We start from the raw sequence: 12,967 nt of genomic DNA on the forward strand, positions 1-12,967 counted from the left end.
GCCTCAGGCATATGACATCACACAGTTCTATAGCCCTTGTGAGTATTGACCCTTTTTACTCCGCATTTGGGATGCTTTCATCCCACAGCACCCAGTTTACAAAGTGCCTTATTTATGCCTACACTATCAACCATGGTAATCCTCAAGCCAGTTGAATTTGTGAAGCGGCCCAATGTAGTTCCCATTTTTTAAAAAAAGTGTTGAGTTAAATTCCTAGTTGGACTTGAATGCTGGAAGATTCAGAACAGGCAAAAGAATGTACTTCTTCATGCACAGCTGAACTTTGGATTTTGATCCCATAAGTGGTGGCATGACTGTATTCTGTCTCTGCTGCTGGAGGCACCAGATTTCCGAAGAGCTGTTGGGCAGAGTGCTGGTGCACTGTGGTCTTGCTTGCGTGCTTCCCATAGGCATTGGGTTGGCCACTGAGAACAGGATAGTGGACCTACCTTTGGTCTTATCCAGCACGCTCTTCTTATGATCTTAGTGATAAGTTTTATTTGCCCTCCTTTCATCCCTTTGTTTCCAAATCCACTGGTGCTTCCTCTTTCCTTTGCAGATGAATGTTTTGAAGGTAATTTCTGTCTACGTTCCATATTTAGTTCAGTACTTCTTTGAAATTTACAGTTTATAATCTTCAGCTACTTTGATTTATTTTTTTTGATGGAAATATTAAAACAGAGTGTTTGATCCAATTCTAGATCATTTGGGTAAAAAAAAAAAGACTTAAGGAAAGACAATAAATATTTTAGGCTAAGATGCAAAGGAGATGAAAGAATAGAGGAAAGGTGACACCTGAGGTGAATTAAATATACTCTCCAGTGGTTTCATCTGTTTTACTGCCCTTGTGAGTGACTGTATTTATAACATTCTTACAGCAGGAATCAGCTGTCAGGATCTTGTTATCTTGAAATAATTGTCCTTGCCTCTCAGCTGCTCTCACTTCTGTGACAAGTTTGATGATGAGGCAGGAGCCTGTTAAAGTGAAAACAATCTACTGTTCAATGACCCTGATAGTCTGAAAGGAAAGACAGCAAAAAGAGGAATTATAAAATAAGAAAAAAATGCTTTCCTACTCAGCACACTGATATTAACCCATGAAATCTTCCATTAGCCATGGGTTTCCTGTTCTGTCCAAACTGGGAAATCATGGCTACTAGTTTCAGAACAAAGCAGGATCTTAAGTCAAGTTCAAACTGTGGTTTCAGATTCTGACTGCTTGGGAACCTGGGAACCATGGCTTTCTGGTTCAGATGTAACAGGAAACTGCAGTTAATAGAAGCCACCTGCATTCTGGATGGGTGTGTCTATGAAGAAAACAACCTTTTCAGTTGTGCCCTGGTTGTGGAATTTTCTTCCCAAAGAAGCTTGCTTTGTGTCTACATTGTGGTACTTTCAGCACCTGGTGAAGAGTGGTGCAGCAATGAAACTGCTAATACATTTGCAAAGCTAAGCAGGGTCTGGCATGGTTTAAAATTGGATGGGGAACCACATGTTGAGATTTCTGCATTGGAGGGGGTTGGATTAGATCAGGCATGGCCAAACTTGTCCTTTCAACTGTTTTGGGACTACAACTTCCATCATCCCTAGTTAACAGGAGGGATGATGGAAATTGTAGTCCCAAAACAGCTGGAGGGCCGAGTTTGGCCATGCCTGGTTTAGATACATGACCCTTGGGTTTCCTTCCAACTCTACAACTATGAGATTTCCAGGCTTTACAGCTGTTGTTGTTTTTTAAGCATTTCAGTGCTTTGCAGATCTTTGGTACTACTGCTTTCCCTTTGCTGGTTTGGTTTTGGTTTTATTTTGATGCTATTTAAAAAATGTTTGATTTTATGTCTATGCTGTATCCTATAGTTTACGGTTTAAATAAATATAATCTGAGCAGGCTGAGGAGGGAAGAGGCAACATGAGGATGGAGCACACAGGCACAAAGCCAAGATTTGTATGTCTCAGCCAGCTCAATGTGTGCCTTTCACATACCCTTGACTCTTAAGATTTCTGGTTGACACAATTATTATGTTCACCCACAGTTTGTTTTAAAATAATCATTGTGATCATGGTACCCTTGAGATAGAGTCAACAGATCTACACAGTTTGAATTTGATTGTAGTCATTTAGCTATAGCTTGAGAAGAAAACATTCGTTGGAATAGCTTTCTGCGATGAAGAGAAAGATGAAAACACAACAGGTTCTGGAATAGAAGTTGTTAAAAAATATTGTTATCTAAAAAGCAGTCAAGACTCTTGACAAAAGTTATGGAACAGTATTTGTTTTAAAACCATTGTTTTATTTAGAAATATAAATTGCTGGCTAAGGCAGAATTATTACCAATGTAGTAGCAGGAAAGCCTTTGAGCTCCTGGTTTATGAACTCAGACAAAGGAAAGAAAGTAATAGAACAATGTTAAGAAAAACTTTTGGGGATTACAGAAGACAACACAGCTGCAGAATGTCAACATTCAAGGAAAGAGAGAGGCAACTCTGAGGCAGTGTGGGAGTTTTGAGGAATTGGTAGCAAGAGGACATAACCTTGAATAAGAAGAAGCAAATCTGAAAACACAAATTCTTTTAGATTATGAAGTGTATAGAAATGTCCAAAACATATAAAAGAATGGATTACTGATAGGCATTTAGCTTAATCCCAGAAACCAAACACAGAGATTATATCATAGGACTGATTCATATATTCACACGGTGAAAGGAACTGATTCATATATTCACATGGTGAACTCCAGTCCATGGATCTAATTCATGCAGTATTTCCCTCCTTTTAATGAGGAGGAAGGATCATGCAAATTGGACTTCTGTGTTTAGGCCTAAACTAGAATAAGGTACACATGCTTGCCTGTTCCCTCCAACACAGAACAATGATAATTAGCTGGGTAAGTGTGTGAATCCATCATTAGAAACAAAGTCTACAGCTAATTGAATGGAAAATAAGGCCCATGCGGTACAGGACAATATGAACTGGAGTTCCTTATAATTCTGGGCTGCAGAAGACTGATAGAACACTGCCAAAGCCTCTAGTGAACAACTCAGACACTTTTATTTTGCTTTCTTTCATTCTTTTGTTCCCCTTCCCCAAAATACTTTACTGATTGTCCTCACAATACCCTGTGAGGTAGGTGATAGTCACTCTTATGCTCTTTTCAAACAAAGCTGAAAGATACTTACGGTAATTTGCCCAAAGCCACATACTTGAGGTCATGGCAGATGTGTAATTTCAACCCAGAACCAAATTCAGTTCTCTTCCTGCAAGACCACATAGATGAGTGCTATTCCAGGAACTATTTGCAAAAAAGAGTAACACATGACAAGACAGTATAACTTTTCTTATCAGAAAGGGCTATTAAAAATTCTAATTTTATCTTATTTTGCATTATATATTAATAGTACATTCCCCATGTAATGTATACTTTATCCTCTGCTTTATCAGAAAGCATGACTATCTGAAAGACTCTTATATCTCTTCCATGCCTTATGAATAAACAAGGCTGTACAGTAATTCCTAGAATTAAAAAGAAAGAAAGTCCTTCTATTTCTGGGTGAGGCTGCCTGTGGCTGTCTTATCTCAAAATTAATGGTTTCTTCTTAGGGAGTTTTTTTTTAAAGTGTACTCACATAGTTTTGCAAAATAACAAAATATACATATATGGAAAATTATATAAAGTGGTACCTCGGGTTAAGTACTTAATTCGTTCCGAGGGTCCGTACTTAACCTGAAATTGTTCTTAACCTGAAGCACCATTTTAGCTAATGGGGCCTCCTGCTGCCGCCACACCGGAGCACAATTTCTGTTCTCATCCTGAAGCAAAGTTCTTAACCTGAAGCACTATTTCTGGGTTAGCGGAGTCTGTAACCTGAAGCGTATGTAACCCGAGGTACCACTGTACTGTATTAGATACAACACTAAGCCATAGTTTAGTGTTACATACACAAACCTCAGGCCTATATACCCCCTCCTCCTCCAGCATGGCTTAGAGGAAATTGGAAGCATTTTCTGCTGTTTTTAACTAACCACAACTTTTCATGCCTAACAAATGATCTGGTTAAGACAAAATACTAAACTACCTCAGTTTCAGGTACTCTCCCTCCATCAGCACATGTATGACAGAGAGTCTGGAAGCAGTTGCTTCCATTTTAAATTAACCATGATTTATCCAAACCGCAAACAATGGTTTAGGGAAAGAAGATTGTGAATTGTTGTTTGAAGTCGGCATGTTTCCCTAAATCAAAGTTAAGACTAGCTACAGTTTATCCAGGTTTCAACATAGTGAGTAACTATGGTTAGGTAAACAGACAAGCCAAAGATTCAGATTTCTTCCTCACGTCCATGTGAGGGGAGCTTCTAAGCCTGAAGCCTGCTTACTAAACCATTATTTAGCATTCTGTCCAAACAAGCTCAGACTGTGGCTAGTGTGAACTGTGACTTATTGAACCGTGGCTGAGTATTATGGTTTGTTCTTCAGGTGGCAGACACTGGACATTGTGTATGGATGTTGCCGTCTGGCAATTGCCGCCCTTCTGACGTGATGCTGGTTAGATGCTTGTTTGTTGCTGGCCAGCTGTCTTGCCCAGTTGTATTCTCCCAACAAGTCACAGTTGGTGCTATTGGAAAAGGCACCTAATCAAGCAATCTGGCGGAGGGGCAGCCCGCCCAAGCCCCCAGAGAGCAATGGCCATTGACTTAAGTGGGGCTTATTTCTGGCACCTCGTCAGAAGTGAGAAGGCAAGTGAGGTATTTTCTGAAGTTCCTACCTCTGGCTTGCTAGATTTAGACTGCAGTCCTATGCACCTAGCTTCTTGGGAGTAAACCCCAACGAACTTGATGAGTAGACATTTATAGGATTGCGTTGTTAAATGCTCAGCTTAAGGGTCATTTGTGATTTGTGATTGTGAATTACGCCATGTTTTTTAATGGAGATGGGTTTGCACTCGTGCCGATACATCGCCTTGCTAAAGGTGCAAGCAAGCCCAGGTATGCCTCTAGTCCCAGCTCAGTCCGAATGACAACTAATGATGAGAGTCCCTCTTGGCTAAGCCATATAATCACATTTTCCACATGATTACCAAAACATGCCTTGGGCCTGGATCCAAGCAACTAGATTTATAAGCACTTGAATTTCGGAACGGGCAGTTTTTCATGCTGCAAGGCAAACTTCTATTGAAAAGGAGGAGACTTTCAAAAGCAGTTTGTGATATGATAGGGGCTGGAGAAGGGATGAGCTGTCCGGCTTCTCTAAGTAAAAAATCCTCCTGGGTGTGCCAAAGTCCTTGTGTGCTCATAAAGTACGGTAGTTATTTAGATCAGAGTCATGCAGAAAATTCAGACGGTGTTTCCACCATGTTTCCACCTGGGACTCTAAAGGGGGGAGAGGGGACCACAACACTCCCCCCCCCAAGATGGACCAGGGGGATTGAGGCCCCCACAACAATGCCTGCTTTTGTGGTCAGGAGGCTAGTTAATAAAGGAGAGGGAGAGATTTAACTCTAGGACTCAGAAACAGACTGTGATGCCTTGCTTGCTGTGCCTTGGAGCAGAAGTTAGTTGTGAGGGGAATGCATTGAGAGGGAGGAAGAGTTGATGCTGTGACAGTAAAGAGGACAAGCTCCAAACACTGATCTTCTAGTTCTTCTACTGATCTCTAGTATTCCTGAACTTTATTTTCAGTATATTTGGAATCCCTTTTCTGTTAACCTTGAACCACCTACACCTTGCCTTAAATATATTTCTGTGGTTCCTGTGATAAATATTTTAATTAATGATGATCACGATGAATAAATATAATAATAATAATAATAATAATAAATACTGCCCTAAATCTAATAATAATAATAATTTATTATTTATACCCCACCCATCTGGCTGGGTTTCCCCAGCCACTCTGGGTGGCTCCCAACCAAATATTAAAAATACAATACAGCATTAAATATTAAAAACTTCCCTAAACAGGGCTACCTTCACATGCCTTCTAAAAGTCAGATAGTTGTTTATTTCCTTGACATCTGATGGGAGGGCATTCCACAGGGCGGGCGCCACTACCAAGAAGACTGTCTGCCTGGTTCCCTGTAACTTCGCTTCTCACAGGGAATCAGAAGGCCCTCGGAGCTGGACCTCAGTGTCCGGGCTGAACAATGGGGGTGGAGACACTCCTTCAGGTATATGCGCTGTTATAGATGGACCACTTGAATCCTGCCCAATGTTAGGGCCGGCTTTGCTTTGAACCATGGCAATAATGTGACCATTTGGAGGCAGCCAGTATTGCGGCTCAGTTTGACCCGTCGGATATCCACATTTGGTGGGCGGTGGTATAAATTTCTCTTCTCCTTAAGCCTGGCGAAGGATGAAATCGCACAGGGGCGAGAAGGCTGTCTTGTTTATTGCTTTCCTCACCTGCTGTTTTAATTAAGCGTGCTTATTTGCTGGTATGCGGGCCCCTTTGGCTGACATGGTGAATAGTTTTTGACAAGAAGGGGAAAAAACCACCCACCACAAACTATGGCTGGGAAGATTGGATGCCAGTCAAGGGAGGGGCTCAAGCTAATGAAATCAGCTGCGCTTAACAGCCTGGCCTGACCTAGCGGCAAATTTTTTTTAAAAAAGGTTGCCTTTAGGAAGTAGTAAATCATGACTTTTTCAGGGAGCTGATTTTTAAAGGAAGAATTATGGGGAGGACTAAAGGAAAAGTTCTCGACGCGGCAAAGGGCAACGGGAGGTCACCGTATGTAAATAGCTCCTCTGGAGGGGGCTCCGGCGGCGCAGGGGTGTGGCTGCGGAGCGGCACTCAATCACTCCCGGAGCGCCGGCGCTGCCTCGTGTGGGGCTTGGCCGCCGTGCCTGCAGCTGCCTGAGTTTGCAGCGCGCGCCGCCCGGGGTTGGTTGGCGGCTTGCTTGCTTGCTTGCCTGAGCCGCGAAACTCTCGCCTCGCAGCAGCACTACCGCCGGCTCAGCGGTCGGGGAACCATGCAGCGCTCCTGTCCCGGCCAAGCCGCTTGAAGGTGAACGACGGAGCCCGAAGAGAACCTGCGGTGGACCCGCGCCCGACGAGCGGGGCGGCGTGCTAAGTCTCTCCGGCTGCCCAAATTGGGGCGAATAGTGCGCGGCTGCCGAGTTTTTCCCTTCCAGCGCTGCGAAGCAGCATCCCCTGAGGTAAGAGTGGCGCCTTTTTGGTTATGTAGAGCGATGAAAGAAAAACTTGAGCAGGGTGGTTGGTTTCCAAAATAATAATAATAAAAATACACGCCGGTGTATTCTTTTGAGGAAAGTTCCGTTCGATGCAACAGCAAAAAGAACGCCGGGTTGATTTAAGGTTTGCGGAGCTCGACCATGCTGCTGGAGTTTTTGTTACATTATTATTATTATTATTATTGACGGGAGTAAATTGTGGTGGGAGGGGAAAGAAGGCTGTGTGTAGTCCGGGCCCATGTTGCATGTTTACTCAGAAGTAAGCCCTACCGGATCCAACGAGACTTGCCTACTCGCCATGAAGTGCGCACAGGATTTCTGGCAACTACAGGGGTCAGCAACCTTTTTCAGCCATGGGCGGGTCCACCGTCCCGCAGACCATGTGGGGGGGGCGGACTATATTTTTTTTGGGGGGGATGAACGAATTCCTAGGCCCCACAAATAACCCAGAGGTGCATTTTAAATAAAATCACACATTCTATTCATGTAAAAACACCAGACAGGCCCCACAAATAACCCAGAGATGCATTGTAAATAAAAGGACATATTCTACTTATTTAAAAACACGCTGATTCCTGGACCGTCCGCAGGCTGGATTGAGAAGGCAATTGGACCACATTTGGCCCCCGGGCCTTAGGTTGCCTACTGCTGGGCTACTACATCAAGAGGAATGCTGGTCGGTTTGTAGTTAGAAGGAATAGCTTCCATTCTGAAATTGCCTACTCAGGTTTTAGAAGAGAATGCTTTTGGGGAACAAAATTGATTTCTATGCAAAGGCTACACAAGATTGTTGAATGCAGATTACTTAACAGTTCCCTTCATAACCTCAGTAGGGAGAGCGAAAGGTTGGGTTTTTCATCACACGTTAGAGTCATGTTGATGGGGCATTAAAGTGAAGAGCGTAATCAATGGTTTAGTGCTTGTGAATACAGGCTGATACATGTATATAGATATGGCATGTTTATTTCTCCCCCTCCCCCCCAAAAAAAGATTAATATAAAGACCCTTGAACGGAGCTAACTTAAATGTACAAAGTCAAATAACTGGTAAATAACAAAACATCTAAGATTGACTTACATTTGGCAAATAGCACACATGATGTGGCTTACTAATTGTGTTAGAGTTAGAGATGGTAGTCTGAAGATGTAAAGAAGGTGTGTGCGTGTGGAATGATTGTATAATATATCTTAAAAAATTCAGTTGTCAAAGATTATCCTGGATAATATGGTAAAATATTCATAACTGATTCCCCCCCCCCCCATTCCTTAATCCACTTGTCTTATTATTGTAACATTGTTGGAACTACCAGTGAGAGTCAAAGTTGGTGGGTTGTCTTCCCTTGGCATAGGAGGTTGGAGATGGTCTTTTAAGAGCTATTAAATTTCTTTCTGTGATTCATCAGTGTATAGGTATATAATACTGTACTTCCTGCGTCTTACGGGACCGCCTGTGTACCGTTCCTATGTCCCAAAGAATCCTGGAAACAGTAGTTTAGCTCCACACAGAGCTACAATGTTGATCACGCATAACAAACTACAGTTCCCAAGATGTGTTTTGTTCTGGGGTGTGTGTGAATGTGCTTTAAAAGTATGGTGTGTTTGCAGCCTAAGCCTATATATGTGTAACAGCAGCAAGCACATCTCCCTCGCCTCCACTTCACTCTCCTTACTCTGTCTTCATGTGTTGAATTTTTGATTGTAAACTCATTGTGGGCGAGGACCTGCCCTTCTGTATTTTGTAAAGTACCATGAAGTGCTTCAGAAAACAATAATCATAATTATCACCAGCTCTGTTGTACTTTTCAGTGCCAACCTGTCTCACTTGTCTCTCCAGTATACCAGATTCTAATGTTTCCAGTGTATACAGTATTCTGCAAGGGTTAAGCTGCTTATTCAGATGCCTTTAAGATGTTTACTAACGCTTGTGCTTTCCACTATGTTGGCTTTGCTTAATTTGGCCAGGGATTCCTTTGGACTAGAAAGATGTTAATAATAGAGAGCTTTTATTAAAGAGTTGCCAGCAATTGCATATTTTGAGTTGTAAAAGGCAAGTGTGTCTGTTTAAAAAACAGGTTACTATGGTAGTAAGAATGTGATGGAATTTGCCCATTATACATCCCAGCTGATTTTCTCTCAGCAGACGCAACTGGCATTGATGTACAAAACATTCCTCTTAAAGTAAGTTTAAAAAATGTGCTGGCCTTTTAAAAAATTTTTACCTCTTTAGTTAGGAGTCCTATCAAATAGAATTTTATTCTTATAGTTGGGAATTAACTAAATTTATGTTGCTTTTCTCCCCCTAACCTAACCCCTTTCACTCGTTTTACTGATTTGCACCAAAATTACCTTACTGTTGAACGGCTCAGGAAGCCTTGGCGGTGTTATATGGGCAAAGGCTTAAGTGAAGGCAGGACTTTAGGATGGGGCTGGCTTCCTAACTAATGTGTTTTGGAAAGTTAGTAAAGAGTGAGAAGTGGGCTGCCTATGTAACTCTGCTGACAACATTGTTCTCCTGCTTTGTTTGGCCAAAGAATGAATAGCTGGTTGTGTTTGTCCCTGAGAGGAGGAAGGGAGATGAGAAAAGCCCACTTCTCTGGATATGACTCACCCTGAACTCTCTCTTTGTGAAGAACTGATGTGAATCTTAAGCTACTAAGAGACAGAGAGGCTGTGGAGCCGGTGTGAGCTGTTGGGTTAGATAGGCAAGGAAATGGCTTGAGATTGGTAAAGAGGGAGAGAGAGAAAAGATTCCACTCAATTTTTAATATTTTTTCAAAGCAAAAACTGAAACTGCATTTGATGCAGTAATCAAGAGGATCTCTTGATCTCGCAGCCTAGCCTACATTGCAAGAATGGTGTGAGAAGGTATAATAGAGGATTAGGGGATGGGGCAGGGAATGAGAAAAATGACAACGGTGTGTCCAATCTAGTCATAATTAAGTGTTTTAAAGTTCTTGTATTCCACTGGGAGACATTTAAGGATGTCCATAACTCTGGATTGTACCTGAAATACATTCCACTTTTGCTAACTACATAGTTAGGCTGTTTTAATTGGATGAGTAAATAAAAACATACTTTGATTACATCAATAAACCACTTCGGGCTGGATTCATTCTCTCTCATTTTCTTTATTTCCCTAGAAGTCCATTATTTTAAAAAAGGGTGTTTAGGTTTACTCTTAGGAAAGTTATTTGTCTGGGAAAGTTCACATGCATATCCATGACAACTCTCAGAAATCATGGTAACGGAATGGTGGGAGGACAATGGATGGACTCGACATGCAGAAGAAAAGAAAAAAGTCTGCTTAGTTGCAAAAGAGAGGCAGAGGACTTTTTCTTTCTTTTTTTAGTTGGTCACTAGGTTTAATTTTTTTTAGGTCCAATTTGAGTCCTTACTAAGGTTGCAATCTTAACTAGGCATACTTGGATGTAATAACGGCAAAGTCTTGTGGGACCTTAAAGACTTAGCACTTTTTGCCATAGTCTTTAATGGACTAGAGCAGTGTTTCTCATACTTGTGTCCCCGGCTGTTGTTGGACTACAACTACCATCACCCCTAGCTGTCAGGACCAGTGGTCAGGGATGATGGGAGTTGTAGTCCAACAGCTGGGGACCCAAGTTTGAGAAACATTGGGGTAGAAGGTCACTAACACGTGCCCCTCCAGACAGCTGATGTTCAGGGATGGTGGGAACTGTATTCCAATAACATCCTGATGCCTATAAATTAGCCACCTCTGGACTAGAGCTTGCTTGTCCTCACGGAGGTGGTTAGACTGTGTCTGGGCAGCATCTTGCCATATTTCCTGCTGGGGACTCACATGGCAGATTTTTCCCTTTGACCACCTTAGTGAGAATGAAGCTAGTGAAGATTGTTGATGTATGACTGATTGGCCTGGTTAGCACATAACTGTAAACTTTGTTTTTTCAGCTATACCTTATTAAATTATGGGTTAGTGTTACGTGAGAATCCTGCCCAGAAGCTTACCACAATTGCCACCAGCAAACCACAGTGTGAAGCCATGGTTTGTTTGCTTATGAAACTGTGTTTGCCTTCTTGCTTGGCATCATGCAGGAACCCAGCACCGTTAACTATGGTTTGTTGGCCACTCAACACCAGAGGCTCAACAAGTAATAAAAGGCAAAATGTGAGAACGGCTGGAAAACAAAAGAAACCTTGGAGAAACAAGCTAGAATATAATCATGTGAGGAAATTTGTGGTTTGTTAAACAAGCCACGACTTAAATCAAGAGTGAGGAACCTGTGGCCCTCCATATTTTGTTGAGTGCCAGCTCCCATCACCCCTAGTCAACTTGGTGAATGGTCAAGGGTTATGGGAACTGCAGTCCAGCAACATCTAGAAAACTACACTTAAGCAATCCCTGGCTTAAACAAACCATGACGTAGTGTTATGTGCAAACCAGGCCTCTGTTTTGTTTGCTTAGTATTTTCATGATCTCTCTCATGCATCTGACAAGGCAGATAATAGCTTATGTCACAGTAAATTAGTTAAGTCTTTCAAGGTGCCACTGGGCTGTTCTGACAGATTTTATTGCAAGACACTAACATAGCGGTCCTTTTAGAATCTGCCCTTACCTTTAAGTAAATCTGATAATAAACAGCTGAGTAAGCATGCACTGGACTGGGGAGTTTGCTGCTTGTTAACTGGTAAGAATTACAGAGCTCTCACTGTAAATCAGAGATGACCAACCTTTCAGCAATAGGGATCCTGTACTTTCATAGTTGTATAAAAGAGGATATTTTGGAAGGTGCAGCTTTTTAAGCTGTTCAGCCCTGTGGCGTGACTGAAGTTCATCTGTCCAAAATTCATTTTTCTCTACATAGGAATTAAGGGTTTTGGAGCTCTGATGTTGAAAGGTTGATCATCCCTTCTGTAAAACATCTTGACATGTTACTGAGTGACATGCTATTTGAGAAGGTTAAATGTAGTTCCCTTCCTTCAATATGGAGGGAACCTTTCACAAAGAGTCATATAATATGATCAAAAGAGGTAAATCATGAACTGCATTCCTCTCTGAAATCTGCTTATTAGCTCTTATTTGAGCTGTCAGCAGAACGTATTAAGTTAAGGGCCTGTTTTTAAGCAATCAATGGATTAAAAATAAATGATAGTATTTCAGTAAAAGTGGCAGGAAGCTTCTTAAATAGTATTAGTTGCTTTTTGACTGTATAATGTTGTTTGGAAGTGTATTTTAAATTCACTCTCAAAAGGGATGCATATGGTTTAATGTGACAGTCATATAGAATCCCATTGACAGGAATAATTCATATTAAGAATATGTAGGTCCAGTAATTTGCCTAGGAGCTCCAATTGCTCCAGTGTTGATGGACCACGTAATTTGATCAGCAACCTGCATGGTAGCCTCACATCAAAGTAGTATAATAGTAAAAACAGTTATATAAAACAGTTAAGATATGGCAGTTAATAGATTTAGGGATCTTAACACCCATATGAATGAGCAAAAGGTGCTTAGGCTTGTAGGGAGAGGGGTTGCTGATTTTGTGTCCCGACAGAAGCTTCTGCATGTTGAATCCCACTCTGGATGGTCTCCTGACTTTAGAAGCAACTGCAGAAGGCATATGGAGATACCAGTGGAAAAGGCCTTTGCACCATGCTCTGTTAAGAACTGTGATTCTAAAACTTGATCTTATCAAGTTCTCTCCAAGGCGAGAAAAGGCTTCGCTTCAGGGTGCAGAATTGGTCAAAGCAGTTTTTGGCATACCCTCATTACCTGGGAGGGCTGTGGTGTGATTTCATCAGGT

The 12,967-nt window shown here is 41.8% G+C and overlaps 2 protein-coding genes and 1 long non-coding RNA gene across 4 annotated transcripts in view; 2 read left to right on the plus strand and 1 right to left on the minus strand.

Annotated features, from left to right (window-relative positions):
• Nucleotides 1–12,967, plus strand: part of LOC310710274 (uncharacterized protein) — a 982,430-nt gene that overhangs the window by 441,301 nt on the left and 528,162 nt on the right. The gene's annotated exons all lie outside the window — the stretch shown is intronic.
• The window catches only part of BCAR3 (BCAR3 adaptor protein, NSP family member), an 85,093-nt gene continuing 72,166 nt past the window's right edge, over nucleotides 41–12,967 (plus strand). Inside the window, exon 1 of one of the 2 annotated variants that reach the window (XM_083511049.1) lies at nucleotides 41–574. In XM_083511049.1, the coding sequence (XP_083367175.1) occupies nucleotides 478–574 (97 nt within the window). In that variant the 5' untranslated portion in view covers nucleotides 41–477. Of the gene's footprint in view, nucleotides 575–6,332; nucleotides 7,153–12,967 lie in introns of those variants that run through there. The other variant, XM_083511050.1, reaches the window with a different exon arrangement.
• Nucleotides 2,270–3,284, minus strand: LOC310710409. Its single transcript, XR_014528047.1, has 2 exons — nucleotides 3,177–3,284; nucleotides 2,270–2,552 (listed from the first exon to the last, which is right to left on the minus strand). It is a non-coding gene; the product is annotated as an uncharacterized lncRNA (long non-coding RNA).

Source organism: Podarcis liolepis (assembly GCF_965112155.1).
Source record: "Podarcis liolepis genome assembly, chromosome: 6".
Lineage (NCBI taxonomy): Eukaryota > Metazoa > Chordata > Lepidosauria > Squamata > Lacertidae > Podarcis > Podarcis liolepis.